Source organism: Lemur catta, chromosome X (genome assembly GCF_020740605.2).
Source record: "Lemur catta isolate mLemCat1 chromosome X, mLemCat1.pri, whole genome shotgun sequence".
NCBI classification, from domain to species: domain Eukaryota; kingdom Metazoa; phylum Chordata; class Mammalia; order Primates; family Lemuridae; genus Lemur; species Lemur catta.
The window spans coordinates 30,077,102-30,099,201 of NC_059155.1; the positions used below are offsets into that span (position 1 = coordinate 30,077,102).

General features: G+C 45.4%; 1 protein-coding gene across 2 annotated transcripts; it reads left to right on the top strand.

Annotated features, from left to right (window-relative positions):
* Positions 1-165: 165 nt before the first annotated feature.
* UTP14A (UTP14A small subunit processome component) lies at positions 166-18,137 on the top strand. 2 transcript variants are annotated; one of them, XM_045538003.1, is made up of 15 exons: positions 166-283; positions 1,306-1,381; positions 2,518-2,588; positions 3,161-3,225; positions 5,127-5,269; positions 5,571-5,726; positions 9,609-9,728; positions 9,826-9,920; positions 10,529-10,652; positions 10,744-10,821; positions 11,804-12,194; positions 14,058-14,461; positions 15,193-15,386; positions 15,516-15,615; positions 17,702-18,137. In XM_045538003.1, the coding sequence occupies exons 1-15, from the start codon at positions 258-260 to the stop codon at positions 17,972-17,974; spliced, it is 2,316 nt and encodes a 771-aa protein (XP_045393959.1). In that variant the 5' UTR covers positions 166-257; the 3' UTR covers positions 17,975-18,137. The 2 variants fall into 2 exon arrangements, with proteins under 2 accessions (XP_045393959.1, XP_045393960.1); XM_045538004.1 differs by lacking the exon at positions 17,702-18,137 and having other exon boundaries at positions 195-283; positions 15,193-15,294; positions 15,516-15,612.
* The last annotated feature ends 3,963 nt before the right edge of the window (positions 18,138-22,100 follow it).

Genomic DNA, 22,100 nt, shown 5'->3' on the forward strand with positions numbered 1-22,100 from the left:
ACGGGCGCACCAGCGTTGCAGAGTGGGAGGGGAAAGCACAGCCCCGCCCGCTAACAGGCCTCTCATCTCCCTTCAGCCCGTTTTCTGCAGGCCCCTCCCGAAATGGCTCTACTTTCTGACACGCCCCGCACGAAGCGGAAGTGACGTCACCTGTCGCGCGCGATTGGCGGAAGCAGAAACTGCTTTGCGGCCCGCACGGAAATTGCTTTCTTTTCGGCTTCCGCTCTTGGTCCATGTGAGACAAGCAGACTGCTGAGATGAGCGCGAACCGAGCTGCGGAGAGGTGAGGGATAAATAGAGGATGGTGGGTTCTGGGTCTCCTTGAGGGCCGGGTTCCCCAGGTTTGGGGAAATGGGAGCTGCCTTTTAACAGACGACGGTGGCTCCCTTCCTAAGATTTCGCCACTCGTTACTATTTTCTGTGACCCATTCTTTCTAGCCTGTTTAATTTAATTTAATTAGCTCCTTCCGCTGCTCAGCTTTTTAGCAGCATCTTCGTTGGTCCTGATGCTGCCTCTCTTACTCCAGCTAAGTTAATGTTTCACTTTCCTCGTCACGTGACTCCTTTTTCCTGCCTCTGCCCGGCCCGCTTTAACTATATGCGCAGGCGGTGCAGTGGTTATTAAACTCCCGCATCTTGGAACCCTTTGCTGACTGGAGTCATTCACCACGTTTTCGCATGATATTTCATGCCCCTCCCCGAACTAGATTTAGTCCGTTTAGTAATGTTTGCCTTGCAACTACCGATACGTGCTGTTAGGTAACAGTAGACGTTATAGTTTGTTTGTGGGTACTAACCTCCTTAGCTTAAGCACCTACCTTACCGAGCAAACCCCAAGAAAAATGGCTTACTCAGCTGCTTTCGACCAATTCCCTGTTTCCCTATTCCTGGGAGCAAGTGATCAAGGTGACAGACACTTTTGAGTAGGAGTACACTTAGAAATAATAATAGTGAAACTGCCCTACCTCAAGGGCCAGCAACAGCGTCTTCTGCCACCTTAAACCCTAGAGTTTGACATTTTTATAGCTTCCCAGAGGTCAATAGGAAATGTAGTGCCAATCGGTGCAGTGTTAGAGCTTTTTCAGGCATTTTCGTATGGGCTATCACCAACCACTATTCACCTCTTAGAGGTAATGTCTGACTTCGGTCTAAATTCAATGTCTTGACAAATTTCCAAAGGCATTCACACTGTTTTCTTTGTACATCTTCTAAGAGATGGGACTATTCCAGTGCTGAAAACTAAGTTATAATCTTTTAATAGAAATTTATTCCAAATGATACTATTTCTCTGTTGCCTTTTAACAGCCTTCTGGCTTTGAGCCAACACGAAGAACTGGTGGATTTGCCAGAAGACTACCCCTTGAGTGCCAGTGAAGATGAGGTGGGTGACAGCTGCTAAACTGCCCTCAAAAGTAGGGTAGACAGCACCTTCCTGGAAAGGAAAGGGGTGGTAACATTGTATATATTTGTTAATGTCTCTCAAATAAATTACAGAATTATTTAGTATTTCATGTATAAGTATTATATTCAGTGCTTTGCAAATTTGAAGTCTATAAGTTACAGTCACTGTCCTCAAGTTGGTTAAGTATAGTTTATAAGGCCAAAACACATGGTCCTCATTATATGATTTCCCCATTTCCCAAGTTTGGATTTCTGTGAAGAGTTATTTAATTATCTGACTGAAATATACATAAATATTTTTAGCTGGATTTCCAGCAGATGCTATAGGAATTCCAACTCTTTATTCCCTTGACAAAACTACTTAAATTGGTTTTTCTTGGGTGGGGGCATACAGCATATCTGTTTTAATAACAAGGAGAGGGGTTTTGTTTGCTTTTTTCTTCCTTTTTTTTTTTTTTAAATTTGGAGACAGAGTATCACTCTGTCACCTGGGGCTAGAGTGCCATGGCGTCAGCCTAGCTCACGTCAACCTCAAACTCCTGAGCTCAAGCAATCCTCCTTCCTGAGCCTCCTGAGTAACTGGGACTACAGGTGTGCCACCATACCCCAGCTAATTTTTTCTATTTTTAGTACAGACAGGGTCTTACTATTACTCAGGCTGGTTTCAAATTTCTGAGCTCAAGCAATCCTCCTGCCTTGGCCCCCCAGAGTGCTACAATTAGAGGCATGAGCCACCACACCCAGCCCAGTTGTTTTCTCTAGGAAAATCCACCTTGGTGATTGTGGCCATGACTTATACTATATGTTAGGGGTTTTGTGTCACATCACACTATACTATACAGAAACATTCTCGGCCCTTTTTGTCCCAAAACAAGTTAGGACAGAGGCATGACATTAGCTACCAAGTTACTAAGGGTCTATGTTTCTTAGAATGAGAGAGTTTGGATTTTGAAGCTGTTCTTTCAGTTTGAGCTAGAATGCCTGCACACCAGACCTCATCTGATTTCCCCATTCTCCACTGACCAAAAGAATGAGAGATTTTATATGGGCCTCAATTTCCATGTTGTCTTTTCCCTCCTCTTGTTATTCTGATGGTTTTTCCTTTTCTGTGTCTAGGGGGACAGTGATGGAGAGAGAAAGCATCAAAAGCTTCTGGAAACAATCAGTTCCCTTGGTGGAAAGAATAGGTAACATTCCCGTCAGTTTGGGCAGGTTATAACTAGCTGATTCCATGAGACTTCTCTCCAGCTAACATTTATTGAGTGCCTAGTGTAAAGTTCTTAATACCAGTGCTTGGCAAATAGTCAGCATTATATAATTGTTAGCTATTATTATCCTTACTGCTGTTACTGTGTTAGGCCTTCATGCATTTGAATTCTCACTTAATTCACACTTACAATCTTTTGAAGCATTGAGTAGCCATTACTTATTCCCATTGGAGAATGGGAATAAGTTAATTGACTTACCCTCAAGGTCACCTGGCTCATAAGTGGCAGATTCAGGTGTTTGAATCCAAGTCCAATATGTTTTCCACTATGCCTACCTTGTATTACCTTGTGTTCTTGAGAGGCTAAGTCTACATAAAGAGAAGAGATGAGGGTTAGACTACCGAGTCCAGATTAGAAATAGATTTCCTGGTTGCTTCGTGACAAAACCTGACCCTATGAGAGAAATACATAAAACTGAAGCCTTGTTTGAGAAGTGTTTGTTCTCCTGCAAAATCTACCCATTCCTATTGTGTTGTTTTGCCTAATTCCAGGCGGAAATTGGCTGAGAGATCTGAGGCTAGTCTGAAAGTGTCAGAGTTCAATGTCAGTTCTGAAGGTAAGTTGAACAAAGGAAGATATCTATGCATGGAGCTTGTGCAGTTCCAGAAGCACAGTGGTCACCTCACACCCGCCCCCACCCCCGCAGGAGCTGTCTTTGATGTGGTTAATGACTCATACCAAATGTACCAAGGAGGGTGGGTGAAGAAGGGTAGTGAAGTGCCCTTGAATTTCTTCCAGTTCTCAAAGAAAGCCTAGAAGGCTATGTTCTTGACCTATGGAGCTTGATGAGATACTTCTGGGATAGAGGATGCCTCTTACTAGCTTAGTCATACTTCATATTTGTATAGCTCTTTAGTGTGCACAATTTCATTTTTATTTCAGTTCTCTCAAAATGCTTTGAGTTAAGACAGGCAGATGTTTTCTTCAGATGGAGCTCAGAGGTCAAGTTACTTAAGGGCCATCACCTAGTACAGTGTTTCTCAACCTTTTTTTCTTTAGACATTTTTATTCTTTGCTGCTTCCCACCCCCTGCCTCCCCTCCACCCCATGAAATCAAATACTAAGGAATAAGATTTTGTTGGACAGTGTTGAGCTTTGGAGGAACACAAAGCTTTGTAATATCTGAGAATTTTTTCCAACCCCTCCCCACCCCAAACCAATTTCTACCCCCGGGGATTGGTGAAAAATCACCCATGTGAAAAATACATACTCTAATAAGTGTGGCAGAGTTGGGATTTTAAGCTAATACCAAGTCTTTTTCACCCTCTTCACAACTTAGGCAACTGGAATGGGTTTTGTGTTTGTGGTAACTACTGGTATAGCCTCTCAGAGCAAGTAACAATGTATTTATTCCAAATATATTCATTCAGATATTTATTGTGCTTCTCCTATGTATCAGTAATTGTTCTAGATACTAAGGCTACAGTGAAGAATAAGACATGATCTCAGAGGGCTTACATTCTGATGAGGGGAGACAATCAGTGAATCAAAACAAAATGATGCATCCTAGCACTTGGGGAGACCAAGGCAGGAGGATCTCTTGAGGTCAGGAGTTCAAGAACAGCCTGATAAAGCACAAGACCCTGTCTCTACAGAAAATAGAAAAATTAGCCAGGCGTGGTGGCACGCACCTGTAGCCTCAGCTACTTGGGAGGTAGAGGCTGGAGGATTGTTTGAACCCAGTAGTGTGAGGTTGCAGGGAGCTATGATGACGCCACTGCACTCTAGCCTGGGTGACAGAGTGAGACCCTGTCTCCAAAAAAAAAGAAGAGTAAAGCAAGATGATGCAATAAAGTGACTAAGTGGCTACTTTAGATTGATTGGTCATGAAAGGTCCATGAAGAAGCAAAATTTGAGATCTGAATAACAAAGTCAACCATGCAAAAATAGGGGAAGGCATTTCAGGCCAGGGAAGTGCAAAGGCTCTTAGGAAGAAACAGCACAGCATGTTGGAAGGATAGGAAGAAGGCTCATGTGACTAGAGAGCATAGTAGAGAGTGGGGAATGACATGAAGTTGGAGAGGCAAATGGGGACAGATCCCATAGGGCTATGTCCTTTAGGTTGATGAGATTCCAGGTACGATGGGGAGTCATTGGGGGATTTTCAGCAGGATCATGACATGCTGTGGTTTATATTTTCAAAAGATTACTTTGGCTGCTGTGTTAAGAATGAATTGCGGTATGGCAAGAGTGGAAGCAGAAAAACCAGGAGAAAAGCAAATGACTTTTTTTGAATAAATGTTTTTCTTCTCTCTTCTGCCCCCCAACACATTTGCGGGTGAACGTAGGAGAGTGATGGTGTCACCATGGTTAGGAATAGGAGATTGAAGTAAGAAAATTATTCTTGCTTCCCTGCACATTTGCTGATCTACCAGCATTTTCTACTGAGGATACTCCCTACATTACATTGAGATTTTGCCCTACTCAGTCTGACCGGAAAGTTTGGCCTTTCTATAGGATCAGGAGAAAAGCTGGTCCTTGCAGATCTGCTTGAGCCTGTTAAAACTTCATCCTCATTGGCCACTGTGAAAAAGCAACTGAATAGAGTCAAATCAAAGAAGACTGTGGAGTTACCCCTTAACAAAGAAGAGGTTGAACAGGTGAGTTACAGAGAAAGTGGTCCACTAAAGGGAAGAAGTTGAATTGACAAGGGAAAATAGAGTAATACAAGAGCAAGAGGGAAAAGGCCAGAAAATGGGGGGAGGGGAAGTTGTGATTTCCCTATCACGGATAAAATTAAAAATAATCTAGGGGGAAATGCGGTCCTGAGAAGCAAGAGGTAATCTCTAGCATGCTGATTCTTTCTTGGGCTAAAAAACATTGACTCTAATTCTTGTTAGTGCTTTGCATTTGATGCTTAATCTTGTGGCTCTTTCCTTTTGTGGACTTGGCCTGCTTCAGATCCACAGAGAAGTTGCATTCAATAAAACCTCACAAATCCTCTCCAAATGGGATCCTATCGTCCTGAAGAACCGGCAAGCAGAGCAGCTGGTTTTCCCCATGGAGAAGGAGCAGCCAGCCTTTGCTCCCATTGAACATGTGCTCAGTGGCTGGAAGGTGAGTACAACAAAATGAAACTGAACCTTGAAAGGTGAGATTTTCCAACTTTGAGATTTCAGAGCCTGCAGTTGATTTGATTGGACATGTTAAGCCTAAATCCCAGCTTAAGTCATCTTAGCTTAGTGGTCAGAAAGGGAGAAAGTGGGGTAGTATATCTTCATTGTCAGTCATGCAATATGCAGGAGCTCTGTAGTCACTTTTCATTTGCTTTTAGCATACGGTACTTGGCTTTTTCCATGTTTTTGTGTTAAAACATCTGATTGCCAATATAGAGGGAACATAACAATATTTTCTTTCCTATACTCCAGTTTTTAAAAAGCATTTAAAGCTACATTCTAATCCTAGGAAACTTGGGAACTGGGTAGCATTAATGATGCCTTAAGATATATAAGCAACAGAACCCAAAGTCTGCTTGTAAAGGAATGCCATGCTAAAATATAATGTGTTGCTAGTAATGACTAGAACTTTAGCAAGTAACTCATAATGACTCTGAGCTGCAAGGGGCAGAGGGAAATGATATTTTAGAACTGGGTTTCCCAGACACTGACCCCTGACAAAGTTTTTATCCATCTGAAGCAAAAGGGTAATTGCAAGTATGTTTGGTACCCACCAAATGTTGCCAGCTCTTCTTTATTATGAGGTTATCCTTTCTATTTGAATGATGTTCATATCTTCTTTTATGACATTATGATGGTAGTAAATGATGGGGTTGGGTGGAATGGTAGTTATGCTCTTGGCAAAATTAAAAGTTGGCAATCCTATGTGTTGGTCCCTAAAGTCTCAGTTTTTGGTCTATGAATGACTGCTTTAGAACAGCTAGCCTACTTTTCCAATACACCATTGGTATGGAGTCTGTAATGGGATGCTCTGTCTTAAATAATAGTGAAAAATAGCAATGCCTGAGCCATGAATAGATGCCCTCTTTATGCTTCTCTGTGCTTTCTAAAAATCCAGGAATGACAGTGTCTTATGTGTTGAAAAGTTGAACTCATTAAAGCTAATTAAAATAAACATTGCTTGCCACGATAACTAGAAATTGAGCAAGTAGTTACTTATTAAGGAGATAAGCTCTGTTTCTGATATTGCTGTTGAAGTCACTACCATTCTAGGAGACTTCCTTTTCCACGTGAAAAAGAGATCAGGTTTAAAGTGTGGCTCCAGAATGAAGGGAGACTTTAGGAAAAAAAATTTAAGAGGTAATACAATTCGTAGGATTCAAAAATAAAAGGCATAGAAATTATGTAGTGAAAAGTCTGACCCCACCCCTGTGCCCCATCTGGTCATTTTTACCCCCATACTCACCCAGAAGTAACCAGTCATAAGCTTTTTACTGTTGTTGTTGACCTAAAAGTTTTATTCATATATTCATGTTTACCTCCTTTTTAAATCAAAAAATGGTAGTATGCTATTACCACTGTTCTGCACCTTGCTTTTTCCAGGTGACAGTGTAATCTTGGAGATAGCAGGAAAATACCAAGTTTGTTATTAAAGATGATTCTTGTGTCACTAAGAATGACACAACTTCTTCAAGACATAGTGGGGCCAGGTGCTATGTGTTGAATATACTGTACCATTTATTCATTCTAAGATTTATTTTTGAAAAATTATGCCAATGTGGCACAGAGAAATAAAGAAATGCTTAGTTCAGGGGGTGCTTTGTGGCTAGCAACTCCCAGTTCTCTATAACTTAGAGTGCAAAGTCCCAAGGACTAGTATATACTGTACTACGATTTCTGGAGATTGAGAATCAAAAAAGTCTGGCCATAGTTTTGGTCCAGCTTCCTAAGATTTCATTTGACTCTAGCTGTGAAGAATTAAATGGGATAATACATGAGAACGCATTTGTAAACTGCGAAGTACTAGAAATGATGTAAGGTAACTTCTTCCACCCCCTTTCTCCTTTCCATTGTCTGTCTACACTGGCATTTCTCAAAGTGTTCTCAAAACCTTAGTCTCTCAATAAGCCCTCACAAGGGGGGGGCTCCATTGCTAGAAAATGCTGCGTGCTCCTGCTGGAGATTGGAGATTCATGGCATAGCATTTTAAAGGCTATGAAACGATGTTGAAGACACCTGTTGGACCTAATCTAACCAGGATATAAAAGCTAGTTTTGTTTAAATTTGAATAAATTGAATTTCAAGCTTTAAAAAAGCAAATCTTGTTATCTGATGAGGACCAGGTTTGGGGAAGAATAAAATAAAAGCACCTAGCATTTTAGCTACACTGGACAACACATTGTTCTCTTACATACACTCATTTCCCTATATCTGTGTTTTTGCTTAATGCTCATCTCTGTGGATTTTTTTTCCTTCTCACAGAATTGCACTTAGGCTTCAAAGCCAATTCAAAAAGTCACTTCCTTTCCACAAGCCTAACCTACCTCCTAATAACAATTGATGGTTCTTCCCTCTGATACCCCTGTAAAATAACATTTAACCCATTATGTTATGTTGTTAGTGCTGTATGTGTCTCTTTGCTCTGAAAGACTATGAGCTCTATGAGGACAGGAACTATCTTAATCAGTTGTGTATTCCTAGCACCCCACACAAGTGCCTGGAATGTAGCTGTGATCAATAAATGTTTGTAAATTAAATTGAATTGAAGGGAGATTACAACATTGTAATATAAATGACTGTGTGCCCTGTGATTGATCACTACTGCAAATCCAAAAAATGGAAGAACATGCACCTTTACTATTCAGTAGAATAGGTTTATGGTTAAATCAATAGCACCATGTAATGTGTGATGATGTGTGTTTATGCATTTGTCCAGATATCTGAAGTTTAATACTGGCCACGATGCATATGGCTATTGAGGAAAACCACACATAATATGTGTGTGAGGTTTGAAACTGGCTCTGTTGCCTAGGGCTGTCTTTGTGCCTTGCCTGAGTGGACTGTGGCCTGATTGGCCTGATTATTTTAGCCATTCTTACAATATCAGTTAAGCAGCAAACAAGAGCTTTTGTGGACATGTGAAATAACTGGTTCACATTTCATTCATTTCATACATACACACACTGCCTAGCATGCAAAATCAGCTAGAAACCAAGGAATTGGAGCCAAAGTTAGAAAATGAGAGTTTGAACTGCCAGGAAGCAGGCTAATTACATAAAGGTCATATTTTTTTTAGGCAGTGTCCTTTTGTGCTCAGGAAATTAAAACACATACCCTGCCATAAACTAAATTTGTAGAATGCGCCAAAGAATGCTGTTTTCATTGTTTCCTTTCAGCAGTAATTAATGACACCAGGAATATACACATACATGATTAGTAGCAATTGGCTGTGGTTTGGAAAAGTGGGGGTTCCCCTGTGAGCCATTGTGTAGATCCATTTCCTGGTTATACCATCAATGGCAAATAATGCTTATCTTAAGATCTAACCTCTCCTTCCCTCTAGAAATATTCTTAAATGGAGGCTTATGATATGAATCTGAGATTTCCTAACTATAGGGTAATGTGTGCTTCAAATATACATTACAATATAAGGACTGTTTTGACTGTCAAAACTGTTACAGTCTGGTACTCCTGTTCTCTGTCATGCCAGCATTTACTTTAAGGGCATCCTGCTTAGATTCCTAAGAGAATGAAATTCTGTTTTACGTATGTTGGTAAGCTGAACACAGGGTGGTTCTCCTCAGTAATATTAGAGAGTAGCCTCAAAATTCCCTTGCTGAAATTGTCTTAAATGAGAATAAAATAAGGTTTTATTTACATAGCTGAACAGCAAGACCAGAACACCCTTCTTTTACTGTAACAGACAATCCTATCCAGTTACTGATTCCAATTACAGCGTCATAAATTAGACAGTCATAGGAATGTAGAGAGAGAGCTGTAAGAGCATGGCTTAAGACTTAGAATGTTTTGTTACCTCCTTAAGGCAAGAACTCCGCTGGAGCAGGAAATTTTTAACCTCCTCCATAAGAACAAGCAGCCAGTGACAGACCCTTTACTGACTCCTGTGGAAAAGGCCTCTCTCAGAGCCATGAGCCTAGAAGAGGTAAGTGTCACAGGCCCTTGGACATACCCGGCATGCTATGCTTCTCCCAGCATTTGCTCTCACGGCTTAGCCTGTAAATGTCCTTCATGCGTTGTAGGCAAAGATGCGCCGAGCAGAGCTTCAGAGGGCCAGGGCTCTACAGTCCTACTATGAAGCCAGGGCTCGAAGAGAGAAGAAAATCAAAAGCAAAAAGTAAGGAGGCCCCTGTGAACTGGCCTTGGGTTCCGTGGAAGAAAGTGATGTGGCTAGTCATAAATTCTTAGGAGAGAACCTTTCATGTGATAACTAGGGTCATGTAGAAAAGGTCCAAAATAGGAATGACTAGCCTTTTTTCCCCTCAAGCCAACTTCATATAGTTTTGCCTGATTGAGTAATGCACTCTCCTCTGGCTTTGGCTTTCATTCTTGGTTTTGCCAAAGAGGATTGTTCAGTTACTTTCTCTCCGTTTCCCCTTATCATGGAGTAGTTCTGCAGAATAAGCTCTTCCACAGCTGTTGAAGCCAGTAGGGCTTCCTTCCTGCCTTTTTCCCTCTTTGAAATTTGTTCTACTCCTCCTTTCAGCTATAGAAGGAAAGGAGACTCTGCCCTGCAGACGTCTGCCCCTGGGGACTGCAGGCACCAACAGTCCTGCTAGTCATCTCAGGTCCCAAACTGGCTCCCTACAGCCAGCTAGCTCTATGATGTCCATTCTAGCCCCCTACTTGGGGAAACCCCTTGGGTAGCATGGGCACTTGTGCCTGTGGCATCAGTGCTTTAGCTAAACCTCTAAGCCCTTCCCTCCTGCCCCTCTTACCCTATAGGTATCACAGAGTCATGAAGAAAGCAAAGGCTAAGGAAGCCCTAAAAGAGTTTGAGCAGCTGCAGAAGATCAACCCAACTGCAGCTTTGGAAGAACTGGAAAAAATTGAAAAGGCCAGAATGATGGTGAGACTTCTCTTGGCCCTCTCACCTCCACCCCTTCGAACCACCTTTCCCTGGAAGGTGCTAAGGATCTCAAACTGTCGTCTCTTTCCAGGAGCGAATGAGCCTTAAGCACCAGAACAGTGGGAAATGGGCCAAGTCAAAGGCAATTATGGCCAAATATGACCTGGAGGTAAGAGACCATCAGGGTGACAGAAGATTTGGCATTGGAGGAAAGAAAGGAAAATCAGTCCATAAGGATGCTAGCAGAAGCAGAGTTGGGGAAGAGCCACGAGGATGGATGGAAAACCAGGAATCTAAAAATCTCTAAGGCAGAGAGGAAAATGACCAGGAACAAGGTGGAAAAGGAGAGATGAAAGGGAAACAGCACTGAAGGCAAGTCCAGTAAAGGGGAGAGGAGCTTTTTTTTTATTACTATTATTTTGTTTTACATGTTGATTCCTTGGGGGCAAAGAATTTGTCTTCCAGGCCAGGCGCGGTGGCTCATGCCTGTAATCCTAGCACTCTGGGAGGCCGAGGCGGGAGGATCGTTTGAGCTCAGGAGTTCGAGGCCAGCCTGAGCAAGAGCGAGACCCCATCTCTACTACAAATAGAAAGAAATTAGCTGGACAACTAAAAATATATAGAAAAAATTTGGGCATCGTGGTGCATGCCTGTAGTCCCAGCTACTCGGGAGGCTGAGGCAAAAGAATCACTTGAGCTTAGGAGTTTGAAGTTGCTGTGAGCTAGGCTGACGCCATGGCACTCTAGCCTGGGCGACAGAGTGAGACTCTGTCTCAAAAGAAGGAAAAAAAAAATTGTCTTCCATTTTATTCCATAGCTACTAACACAATAGTGTATGTGCAGTTGAAACAGTAAATATACCAGTAAGAAATGCTTGTCAAATCAAGAGGAGGCAACTTTGAGACATGTACCAGGCTAGCCAGCCATGGTGGCACACACCTATAGTCCTAGCTACCCGAGAGACTGAGGTGGAAGAATTCTTTGAGCCTAGGAGATTGAGGCTGCACTGAGCTATGATGGTGCCACTGAACTCCAGCCTGGGTGACAGAAAGAGACCCTGTCTCTTTAAAAAAAAAAAGGAAGAAGAAAGAAATGGACAAGGAAAGGTGTTAGTGTGATTACTAATGACAAGGCTCTCATTCTTTCTCCAGGCTCGACAAGCTATGCAGGAACAACTGGCCAAGAACAAAGAACTGACGCAGAAACTCCAGGTAGCCTCACAAAGTGAGGAAGAAGAGGGAGGCACAGAAGTGGAGGAGCTCCTCGTCCCTGATGCAATGCATGAAGCACAGATGAATGCAGATGGACCAAATCCCTGGATGCTCAGGAGTTGCACCAGTGATGCACAAGAGGCTGAAATCCAGGAGGACCCTGAACAACTGCCAGAGCCTTTGGCCCACAATGTTTCTGAAAGTGAGGGAGATGAAAGACCGGTGGCAGAGGAAGAAATTTTGTTGAAAGAGTTTGAGGAAAAGCGATCCCTTAGAAAAAGGTCCGAGCTCAACCAGGATGCTGAGTCAGTGGGCAGTCAAGAAACAAAAGGTGAGCTGTGATAAAATGGAAGGGAGAACTTCATAGTGCTATGGATGGACTGTGAAAGAAAAGTGTCCACCCACACATGCTGCATAGAGATTAGGCCCTGGGGACTTTCAAGAGTGAGTACACTGGGTCCCTGAAGAGAAATTAGATTCATAATAATAGGTATTTAATAAGCAGTCATCTGCATGACTGTGCAGTGTGTTCAATCAGACACATTTTCTGCTCTTGGGGGCTTACGGCCTTCAGAAAGACATAACCATCCTCAAAGTAAGTGCATGAGTTAGCATTCCTAGTACCTACAAACCAGAGAGAAGTGCCTATGGTAGGATGGCAAATCTGAAAATCCATTCACACCTATAGACATAGATAGGTGGATTTTGAGACATTGTAAAACTTCTTCAAATTGCTGGAGTTTTTTGTTTGTAAGTAGGAGTGGCTTTTTTTTACAGTTCTTAATGCTAGTTTATATGTGTCTATGGAGTGAGACTTTACAGGAGTGAATGGTTCCACAGGCTACCTGGCAAATTAGAATTGTAACCCCATACTCAGACTCTATTTGTATGTTTTCTACCTGTTACTTGAAGAGATTTTATGTTAACAATGTTAGTATCCTTGAGATTGGTCAGAGAGCTCCCGTTCTGGGAATAAACCAGGATATTATGAAGCCTGCTTAGGAGACTACCTACATTCAGAAATCACCTGGCTATCTGGACAGATTCTTAGGTCTGATTTGATTTCATATAGGAATGCATTTAAATGACAGCAAAAATCTGTTTTTACATGGCAAAAATTTATTTTAAAAGTCCTGTCATTTAGAATATGTTGTAGGGACCTTAGTGGTTTCAGCTAAAGATTTCTGAGATTAATAGTTACAAGTAGCCACTTCTGAAAGGATTTTGGAAAGTAGCACTGTAGGCTGAGATTGTGGGGCAGGCCATATACAATCACAGGACCTAGCAGCGTCTTCCTGAGCCCTCTTAACTGGCCATCTAGCTAAATGTGTAGAGCAGTTGGTTGTAGTATGAAAGGTGGATTTGGATTTCTGGATAATAAATAAATAGAATTTTCCCAAACCTTCTGAAAAAAGAGTGTCCTAAAATAGTGAGAAGTCGTGGACTCCAATCAAAATAAGCAAAACTTGATTCTTGAGAAATAAATGTGTATGTGTCCAAAGGCCAGATCTGAGGAGCTGCAATGGCTTCAAGCCAAAGCTTAGAGAGCAGGATCAACATGGGAATGAAGGCAACTTGCGTCAGTACAAAGGACACGTTAGAAGTCTGCCGCTGCCATGTTTCCCTTCAGGCTGTCGAGACTTAGTGGTATTTGCTCAGATGGTGCCAGTGACTGGAAAGTGCAAGCTACATCCACTATTAGAAAGCAGCTACTTCATCTGTTCTTGACTTGGCCACAGCAGATTATGAAATACTGCCTTAAGATATGGAGTGGGAATTCTTGAGTCAAGATAAAACAATCCTGGATAAGGTTTTTATAAGCAGTAAAGCATATTCAGAGGCCACATGTTAAAATGGCTTTTTTTAAATTTGGAACTTGGGGCAATCTTCCCAAGCAGGGTTTACTGTACAGGAAAATTTAAGCCACAGTCCCAGTTATACAGTGAGTCATTGGTGAAGCTGGGAATAGGACCCAGGACGTCTGCTTCCCAACATGCTGCTTTAAACTGCTAAATTCTGGTAATGATTAGTGAACTCTCCAGGAGATCCAGCATGCAGAATCTTCTCTTCCCCGTTTGTCCTTGTTAGAATGTCTTACGTGGTATCTAGCTCACCCAGTGGGTGCTCAACACGTGCTTGTTGACAAAGCAACTTCCAAACCACCTTTTCTGACAGCTTCCATTTTTCCCCCCAGATTCTATCAGCCGGGAGGTGCTATTTGAATTGAGAACACTGTCTCAGAAACTCAAGGAAAACCATCAGTCCAGGAAGCAAAAAGCAAGTTCAGTGGGGACTGTTCCCCAGGTCCAGAGAGAGGTACCTGCCCTGGAAGAAGAAGAAGAACCTCTATTGCTGCAGAGGCCAGAGAAAGTACAGACTCTGGAAGAGCTAGAAGAGCTGGAGAAAGAAGGATGTCTTCAAAATAAGGAGCTTCCCAGACCTGTGTTAGAAGGGCATCGGTTGAAGAAGAACCCAAATAATCAGACTGATTCCCCTAAGAAGAAAAAGAAGGAGCATATGATTGACCTACAGAACCTCCTAACCACAAAATCTCCTTCCGTTAAGTCTTTGGCAGTTCCCACAACAATAGAGGAGTTGGTGAGCAGAGCCAGGGTCATGGGCCATTGTGGGCAATCAGATCTGGTGCGGAAAGTATCCTCCTTGCGCAAGGAGTGGTGAAGCTTTGTTTTGCTTTTCAGTAATTGAGACGTCCAGAATGGTGCAGGGCCAGGCTGGTCCCAGTGACATTTTTAACAGATGCAAATATGTGGGTGCTGCCATGGCGCCCATATCCTAAATCCTGAGCCACCAAAACTTCTCCGAAGTGGCTCTAAAACTGCCCTCAGAGGATAGAGGGAGTAACTCAGAGCTCTGAACAGACCCCAGGCAGGACAACTCAAAGTGAGTTCTTGAGCTATTGCCAAAGTTTTACTCAGTGGGATCTGATATGGCCCATGACTCCTTAATGAAGTAATTGAAACTGCTAAAATGCCTGTCTTTTCAGGGACATAAGCTAGAAGATGCCCACATTCCGGCCAGGCCGCTTGGAATTCCTGCTACTAACACAGTCCATTCCTTCCTCTACTCTGCAGCTTCCTCACTGAAAAGTTTAAAATTGTGTCATATGATAATGAGCTAGGGATATTTACCCTAGAGAGAAGAAAATTAGAGCGTGATTGGCTACCAATTGGTTTATATTGCAAGACCATCATTGTTTGGCACTTCCCCCTAGGGGGCGCCAAAATGTCACGACCTAAGATTCAAGCGTGCTTGTGGTGAACCATGGCCCATAAGGCAAGCTTGTAGTTCTCGTTCTTGTTTCTTCCCAGGAAGATGAAGCGGAGAGAGACCAAAAGCAGATGATAAAGGAAGCTTTTGCTGGGGATGATGTCATCAGAGACTTCTTGAAAGAGAAGAGGGAAGCTGTGGAGGCGAGTAAGCCGCAGGACGTGGACCTGACGCTACCTGGCTGGGGAGAGTGGGGTGGTGTGGGCCTGAGGCCCAGTGCCAAGAAAAGACGCCGGTAAGAGCAAGGAAGAAAGCCTGTCAGAAAGGCACCAGATTCTCCCACCTCGGCCTTAAGTGTCCTCCCTGCCCTTTTGATTAAGTTCTTAATGCTCCTAGTCAGACATCCTGCTGTTTTGCTTTCCAGGTTTCTCATAAAAGCCCCTGAGGGTCCTCCAAGAAAAGACAAGAATTTGCCAAATGTGATTATCAATGAGAAGCGCAACATCTATGCAGCAGCTCATCAGGTGGGGACTTAGCTCTTTAGCTGCCTACTCTCTTTACCACCTGGCTCTCTTGCTTGAGAGGAGTATTCTAGTGATCTGTGGTCAAGAGGGATGTGTGATCTTGACCACAGAATCAAATCTATTGTTTTCACTGGCTGTGAGATTAATAATTCCAGATAAGTTATGTTGTTTTAATTACTAACTGGGAAGAAGGTTTAGACTTAAAGGATAATATTTGCAGCAATAGTAAGGCTCCCAAATCTGCATTTTCAGCTAGTACACCAGATAATTCTGGTACAATTAGCTCTTAACCACAGTAAGAATCACCATTCTGCAGGCTTGTATTTATAGTCAAGGTAATGATCAAACAGGGGCTATAAGGTTTGAGCTGTCTCTTAGGAAAAATGAAGACAAACTGGTACTTGTTCTGGAGAGTGGAAGGATTTTAAATTGTGTCATTTGATAATAAGCTAGGGATGTTTATAATAGAGAAGAAAATTTGAGCATGATCATGGTCTTCAAGTATGTATAAGGCTGTTTAAGTGGAGTCACATAAAGTAGAAGTTAGAGGAGAGGCAGGATTCAGGGCTGCTCTGGGGTTTGAGCATGTGTAAAGGGGACTCAAGAATGAGATTAGACTAGACCTTTATGGTCCCTTCTATTCTGAGATCTGTCCCCAGCCAGTATAATATTGGAAAGAAAAAAGAACTATTTAACTGGGTACAGAACAGAGGTGAAAAAGTATACATTTCAGTAACCATAATACTCTATTTGATCTTTGTGAACCAATCGCTGCAGAAATTGAATTATAACCACTACAATCCCAATTGAGGATACATAACTAAAAATAGGCAGTTGCACTGGCGGTTAAGGGAGAGGGGGAAAGGGTGCTTTGACAGGCCAGGATTCCAGGTGGTAGGTAGGGTGTGGACCTCAATAAAGATCACCCTTCCCTTTCAGGAGTCTTACCTATTAGTTCTTTAATACAGTCACAGCGAACTAACAGTTTTTCAAAACTCTCCCTTGATTTTCCTCATCTTTTTAATAAGCCATATGTTGCAGGTTCCAACATGCAGTAGAATAAAGTGCTTCAAAGAAGGGTGGTGGGAAAACTTCTGAGACTAAATACTTTGTCCAGGTGGATTTTTTCCTCTTCCCCTGGGTGACATGCATTGATCTAGCCATCAACCCAAATAAGACATTCCCCTAACCTAAAGAGAATCTGTTTCCTTCACTACGACCAGGACCACCACATAGTACTCAGCTTCTCTTGACTGTTCCATTGAATATCTCCAAAGACTACTGATTTTAACTCCCCCCACCTTTTTTTTTCCTTATGTGTTTTTCCTCCTTTGGCCATTGGGGAACTGTTTAAAGATTGTTTAAATGTCTGAAGGTGGCAATGTAATGGAGTACAGAAGAGTACCAGGCAAGGAAACAGGAGCCCTCAGTTCCGTTCTCCTGTGCTGCTCCTAATTTACTTACATAAATCACTTCCCTTCTCTAAGCCAAATCTTGAGGCTAAGGGAGATGACCAATTGCCAATATCTGGGGTCTTCCAGCTCTGCATTCTGTGATGCCAAAAAGGATGAAGCTAAGCATGACAACTTGGTAGAGTTCGGGATTCAGAGTGTATCTTTGGGTTCCTTAAAACATCAATCATATGTATCAAGGAGAGGTTAGGAAGGGATTGGGAAAAATGAAGAGGGTAGAAGGGTCATAAAGTCCACGGGGATACACAAAGGCCTGGGTGCTTCCTGAAGTCATGGTGTTAAATAGGAAAACTCACTCTGGCCCGGCAGCCTTAGAGCTACTGTAGCTAGACAGGGGAAGTGTCAGGGTGGTTTTTTAATCCCAAATTGTTAGGTAAACCCAGGGGGTTCCTGAGTTAATTTAGGCCCCTTTACTCCTAAATGTCCTCGAGCACATTGGGACTCCTAAGGTTAGATGGGAGCACTGGGATGCCTTGGCGTCTCAGTAGCTTCACTCACTGGCAGTCATCTTGTAGGACCTCAACCAAAACAGTACCTGACTAGAATTGCCATTAGAGTATATAACTGCACCGTAGGCCTGGCTCACACCAAATCACTCTCCCTTCCTTTTCCAGGTGCGAGTGCTCCCATATCCATTCACCCACCATCGGCAATTTGAAAGGACCATCCAGACCCCTATAGGATCTACATGGAACACCCAGAGGGCCTTCCAAAAACTGACTACTCCCAAGATTGTCACCAAGGCAGGCCATATCATTAAGCCCATAAAAGCAGAGAACGTGGGCTACCGATCTTCCTCAAGGTCAGACCTCTCTGTCCTACAGAGGAATCCAAAACGGCTCTCCGCACATCACAAAAAACAGCTGAAGAAAAACTCCATAGATTGAGTTGCTGGAAGAGTGACATCTTGATGCCTGGGACCAGGAGCCCTGATTACTCCTGGTTTGGCCCAGTTTTATTCTGCTGCAGGATGGATTCCAAAACTGGCTTAGCACACTGTGGGTGTTGTCAAGCTACATTTTAGAAATAAATGCATTTTTATCTCTTTAACTACAGCGTGTTCTGTGTTGTCTCCCAGTTGAATCATTTTCTTCAAGTCATACACCTTTGGATGCTCCAGCCTTGCATTTCTCGAGTTGTATTTGTGAGGGCCCCCCCCCATTTTCTTACCAAGGATTATGCAGTTTGTCCTAAATCAGAATGGAGAAAATTTACCCTAGTCTATGATCTTAAATATGTCACATCAGATATGATCCACCATAAATAACTGCCAGTTTGAAGAGTCAAGAATAGTGATAAAATATTGTATATTTTAGGCCAGGCACATTGGCTCATGCCCGTAATCCTAATATTCTGGGAGGCCGAGGCAAGGAGGATCGCTGGAGGTCAGGAGTTCAAGACCAGCCTGAGCAAGAGGGAGACCCTGTCCCTACCAAAAATAGAAAAACTAGTTGTGTGGTGGCATGTGCCTACAGTCCCAGGTACTTGGGAGGCTGAGGCAGGAGGATCGCTTGAGCCTAGGAGTTTGAGGTTGTAGTGAGCTATGATGCCACTGCACTCTAGCCCCGGCAACAGAGCAAGACTCTGTCTCAGAAAAAAAAAATGTATACTTTAACCTCTGAACCTAGAAACAGGACATACAAACTCTGCAAATGGATTCTGTCCTAGACTGATCCTAAGACCAGGGTGGTGCTGAAGCTGGGTTCTGTCCCCCACAAGTCTAGCCACTATCATTTTCTTGACATGTGTGAGCTTCCCAGCTTATACAGATTACTGTCCAGAGTATCTCAAACTTACTTTCTCATAACAAGACCGGGAAGTTTTACCCTTACTTTACAGATAAGGTAGATGTGATTTCAGAAGTAAACCTCTATTCCCTTTCCTTCATAGCTCAGGGCCAAGCACTCACCGTAAATTCAAAGTATAGTTTCTTCCAGCATTACTTTGCAATATGGCAGTATTGAGTTCTCAGCTCTGAGGAACTTGCCTTTCTTTGGATGACAAGAAACAAGGAAAGAGCCCTGCGACTGGGATTCCTACCAAGGAATTTAGGGAACCCCTCTGATTCCAAAGACATACATACCACTACTGCACTTCACCTCCTGCCTTGGAAGTTCAGTCCCACCCTCGGCATTTTTAGACTAAAATGGGTTAATTGTTCTGTGTCACAAGCCCCTCTGAAAATTTGATGAAAGTTACGAACCCTCTCCAGAAAAATGCACAAACATGTACATCATTTCACATAAAATTTCAGGGGCTTTAGAGACATTTAGAATTCCCGAGTCAAAATCTCTACCGCTCCCAAGTTTTCTTTTGCAATTCCCCGGATATGGCCCTCTCTTCCAAGGACATTACTCCAAATCAGTTCCAAAATGTTCAGACCTCAAAGGTAACTAGTCCCAATACCTTTATTTTGTAGGCAAAAGATTTCAGAAAAGAGTGGTGTATCTAGTGTTACACATTAAATTAGTGACTGATCGGGGACTAGGATCCTAAATTAACTCTGAAGCCAAAAGCCACACGAGAAATTTCTATGACTTTCCCAGTGGCAGCTGTGGCGCCCCTACCATTGCTCATCCTCTTAAGAAACCACCTGGGACTTGGGAGGGAAGGGAAACAAGTATGTTGAGCGTGTTCGGTGCCCAAAGGGCATTTTAAAATTATCTATTGGTTTGAGATTATCCACGATCCATGTGCTGGTTGACACTTAAGTCAGTAGCCAGGCGTGGGGAATGGGGGACCCTGCCCACTCCAGCCTCCGTTTAAGAGACCACAACACGCTCTCACTCTTTTGAGCACAAAGCTGCCACCTCCGTCCCACCCACCCCCAAATTGAAGCGCCCAATCAAGTGCCCCCAGTAAACGGCCAATCCCCGTCTACTTTCCCGGGACCCTCCTAGGCTCCGTTTGCTCCCCACTGCCCAAGAGTGATGCGAGCGACCCCATCCTTCAAAGGGGAGGGCAGGCGCCAGAACGGGCTATAAACGACGCCCACTCCCAGCCTTCCAAGCCCCCAAACGGATCCGATTGTTGTTTCGTGGGGCTTTTTTTTTTTCTTTTCTTCCTCCGAACCTCCGAAGTGTTCTCCCTTCCCATTGGCCGAAGCTGCCCCTTGACGCCACCCTGGCCTTGCTTGCTGATTGGTCCATTCTGGATGTGCCCAAGCCTTTTTCCCAGGGTGTGGCGCCCCCCCCCGCCCCCTACAGGGTTCTGACCCCTGGCTCCTCCCTTCCCCCCAAGCCCCCCTCTCTGTTCCGAATGGTACCGCCCTGGCTCGGCTCCCCCACGGCCCAGGCCTCTGCCCTTAGGGCCCCCGGACGGGGCGGGGCACGCTGGGGACGGGCAGAGGGCGGTGGTGGCGCCTTCCTGCCGAGCCCGAGGCCGCCCCGCCACCCTTCTCCAGCCCGTGTAGGTCCCACTTTCCCCTGGGCAGTTTTCGTCCTGCCTTGGTAGCCCCGTCCCGTCTGTGCAGCCCCCACAGTGCTCTCTCGATCATCCCGAACAGCGGCGTTAAATCCCAGCCCTCAGCGCTCCACACACGCCCATCCGCCTCCACCCTCGGGATCTCGCAGCACTCCCCTTCCCTGTCTCTGCTCACCCTTCCCCTCCCGAGCCCGCCGAAGCCCCGGCCCCCCTTCCCTGCGGAGTGTCCATCCCCAGGACCCCCTCCCTGTGTGTGGTCAGTCCTCCCAGCGGCCTCCCCTTCGCAGCCTCCCCTCCCCTTCGTGGCCAGCGTGGTGGAGCACTCCCGCCCCCCCTTTCTCCGTACCCCGGCGCTCCCTTCTTATGTTGTCCCTTCACGTCCCTCTCTAAGCCCCTCCCACACATGTCCCCCCACACACATACCCCTCCCTCCCCGGCGTCCCCCGGCGCCCCTCCCGTACCCCCGCTTGTCTATGCCCCTCCCACCCACCCCGTCCTTTTGTCTCCTCTTTGGTCTCTGAGTCCCCCGCCCCTCCCTCACTCCCTCCCTAGCTGGCTGCGAGCACGCTCTTATCTTCCCCAGGTCCCGGCGCCCCGCCCCCTGGCCGCGCCCCGCCCGCCCCCTCCCTTCCGCGGCCCCATCTCCGCCCTCCGCGCTCCGCCCTCCCCCCCGCGGCTCCGGCCCGCCAGCCCGGCCGACCTCCCTGTTCCCGGCTTGCTCCTCCTGCCGCCGCCGCCGCCGCCGCTCCCCGATCCACCCTTCCCCGGGCCGGCGGCTCGCGCTCCCGCGCGCTCTCCCCGCACACGCACTCCCTCCGCCCGCCTCGCTCGCCCAGGCCCTGCAGCGACCGGGCCCAGCGCAGCGCGCAGCCCGCCCTCGGGGGAGCCTCGGCGCCCCGTGGCCGCGAGCACCTCTCGGGCGGGCGTTCGGCCTGGGAGCGCGAGACCCCGCCCAGCCCGGCCCTCGGAAGCCGCCCGGGGCGCAGGCGCCCGTCGAAGTGTTCGGGGGACCGGCCGGCCACGACTCCTCCCGCCACCCAGGCCTGGCCGGCGCACTCAGGGGAGTCGCCGCGACCGGACCTCCGGGGATGACTTGACCTGGAGCCTTCTCCCGGCTCCCGCCCCAAACCTGTGCCACCTAGGCGGAGCGGGCAGCTGGAACTCGAGGCCAGCGGGGTGAGGGTGGGGGAACTTAACTGCGGACGGTCAGGCCCAGGGAAGCGAGGTCTGGTGACACGCCCGGGCCACCCAGGGAGAGAGGGCGAGCCCATGCCCAGCACCTTCAACCCCCAGCCTCCTTGCCCCGGGTTCTGCCCACCGTGCCACGCAGAGCAACGTAGCCTCTGGCCCTCTGAATTATCAGCCCCGCCGTGGGGGACTGGAGCCAAACCCTCGACCCGGGCTGAGGGCTGTGGCTCAAGTAGACAGAAAATCCAGCCACACGTCATTAGGCACTAAGAGAAAAAAGTCTGTTCAATGATGCCCAAGTTGACCTTGTTTCCTCCCTTGAACCTTTTCTCCCGGCTCTCATGCAGTCCTACCTATTTACCCACCAGACTGGAAGCTCTTTGAAGGGGGCCCTGTTTGTTG

What these genes read in the sequence shown, in the direction of transcription:
- UTP14A (XM_045538003.1), top strand. Translation starts at nt 258, where the DNA reads ATGAGCGCGAACCGAGCTGCGGAGAG. An exon ending in TGAGTGCCAGTGAAGATGAG is followed by an intron (nt 1,382 to 2,517) that starts GTGGGTGACAGC and finishes TTCTGTGTCTAG; the next exon opens with GGGGACAGTGATGGAGAGAG. An exon ending in GAGCCATGAGCCTAGAAGAG is followed by an intron (nt 9,729 to 9,825) that starts GTAAGTGTCACA and finishes CATGCGTTGTAG; the next exon opens with GCAAAGATGCGCCGAGCAGA.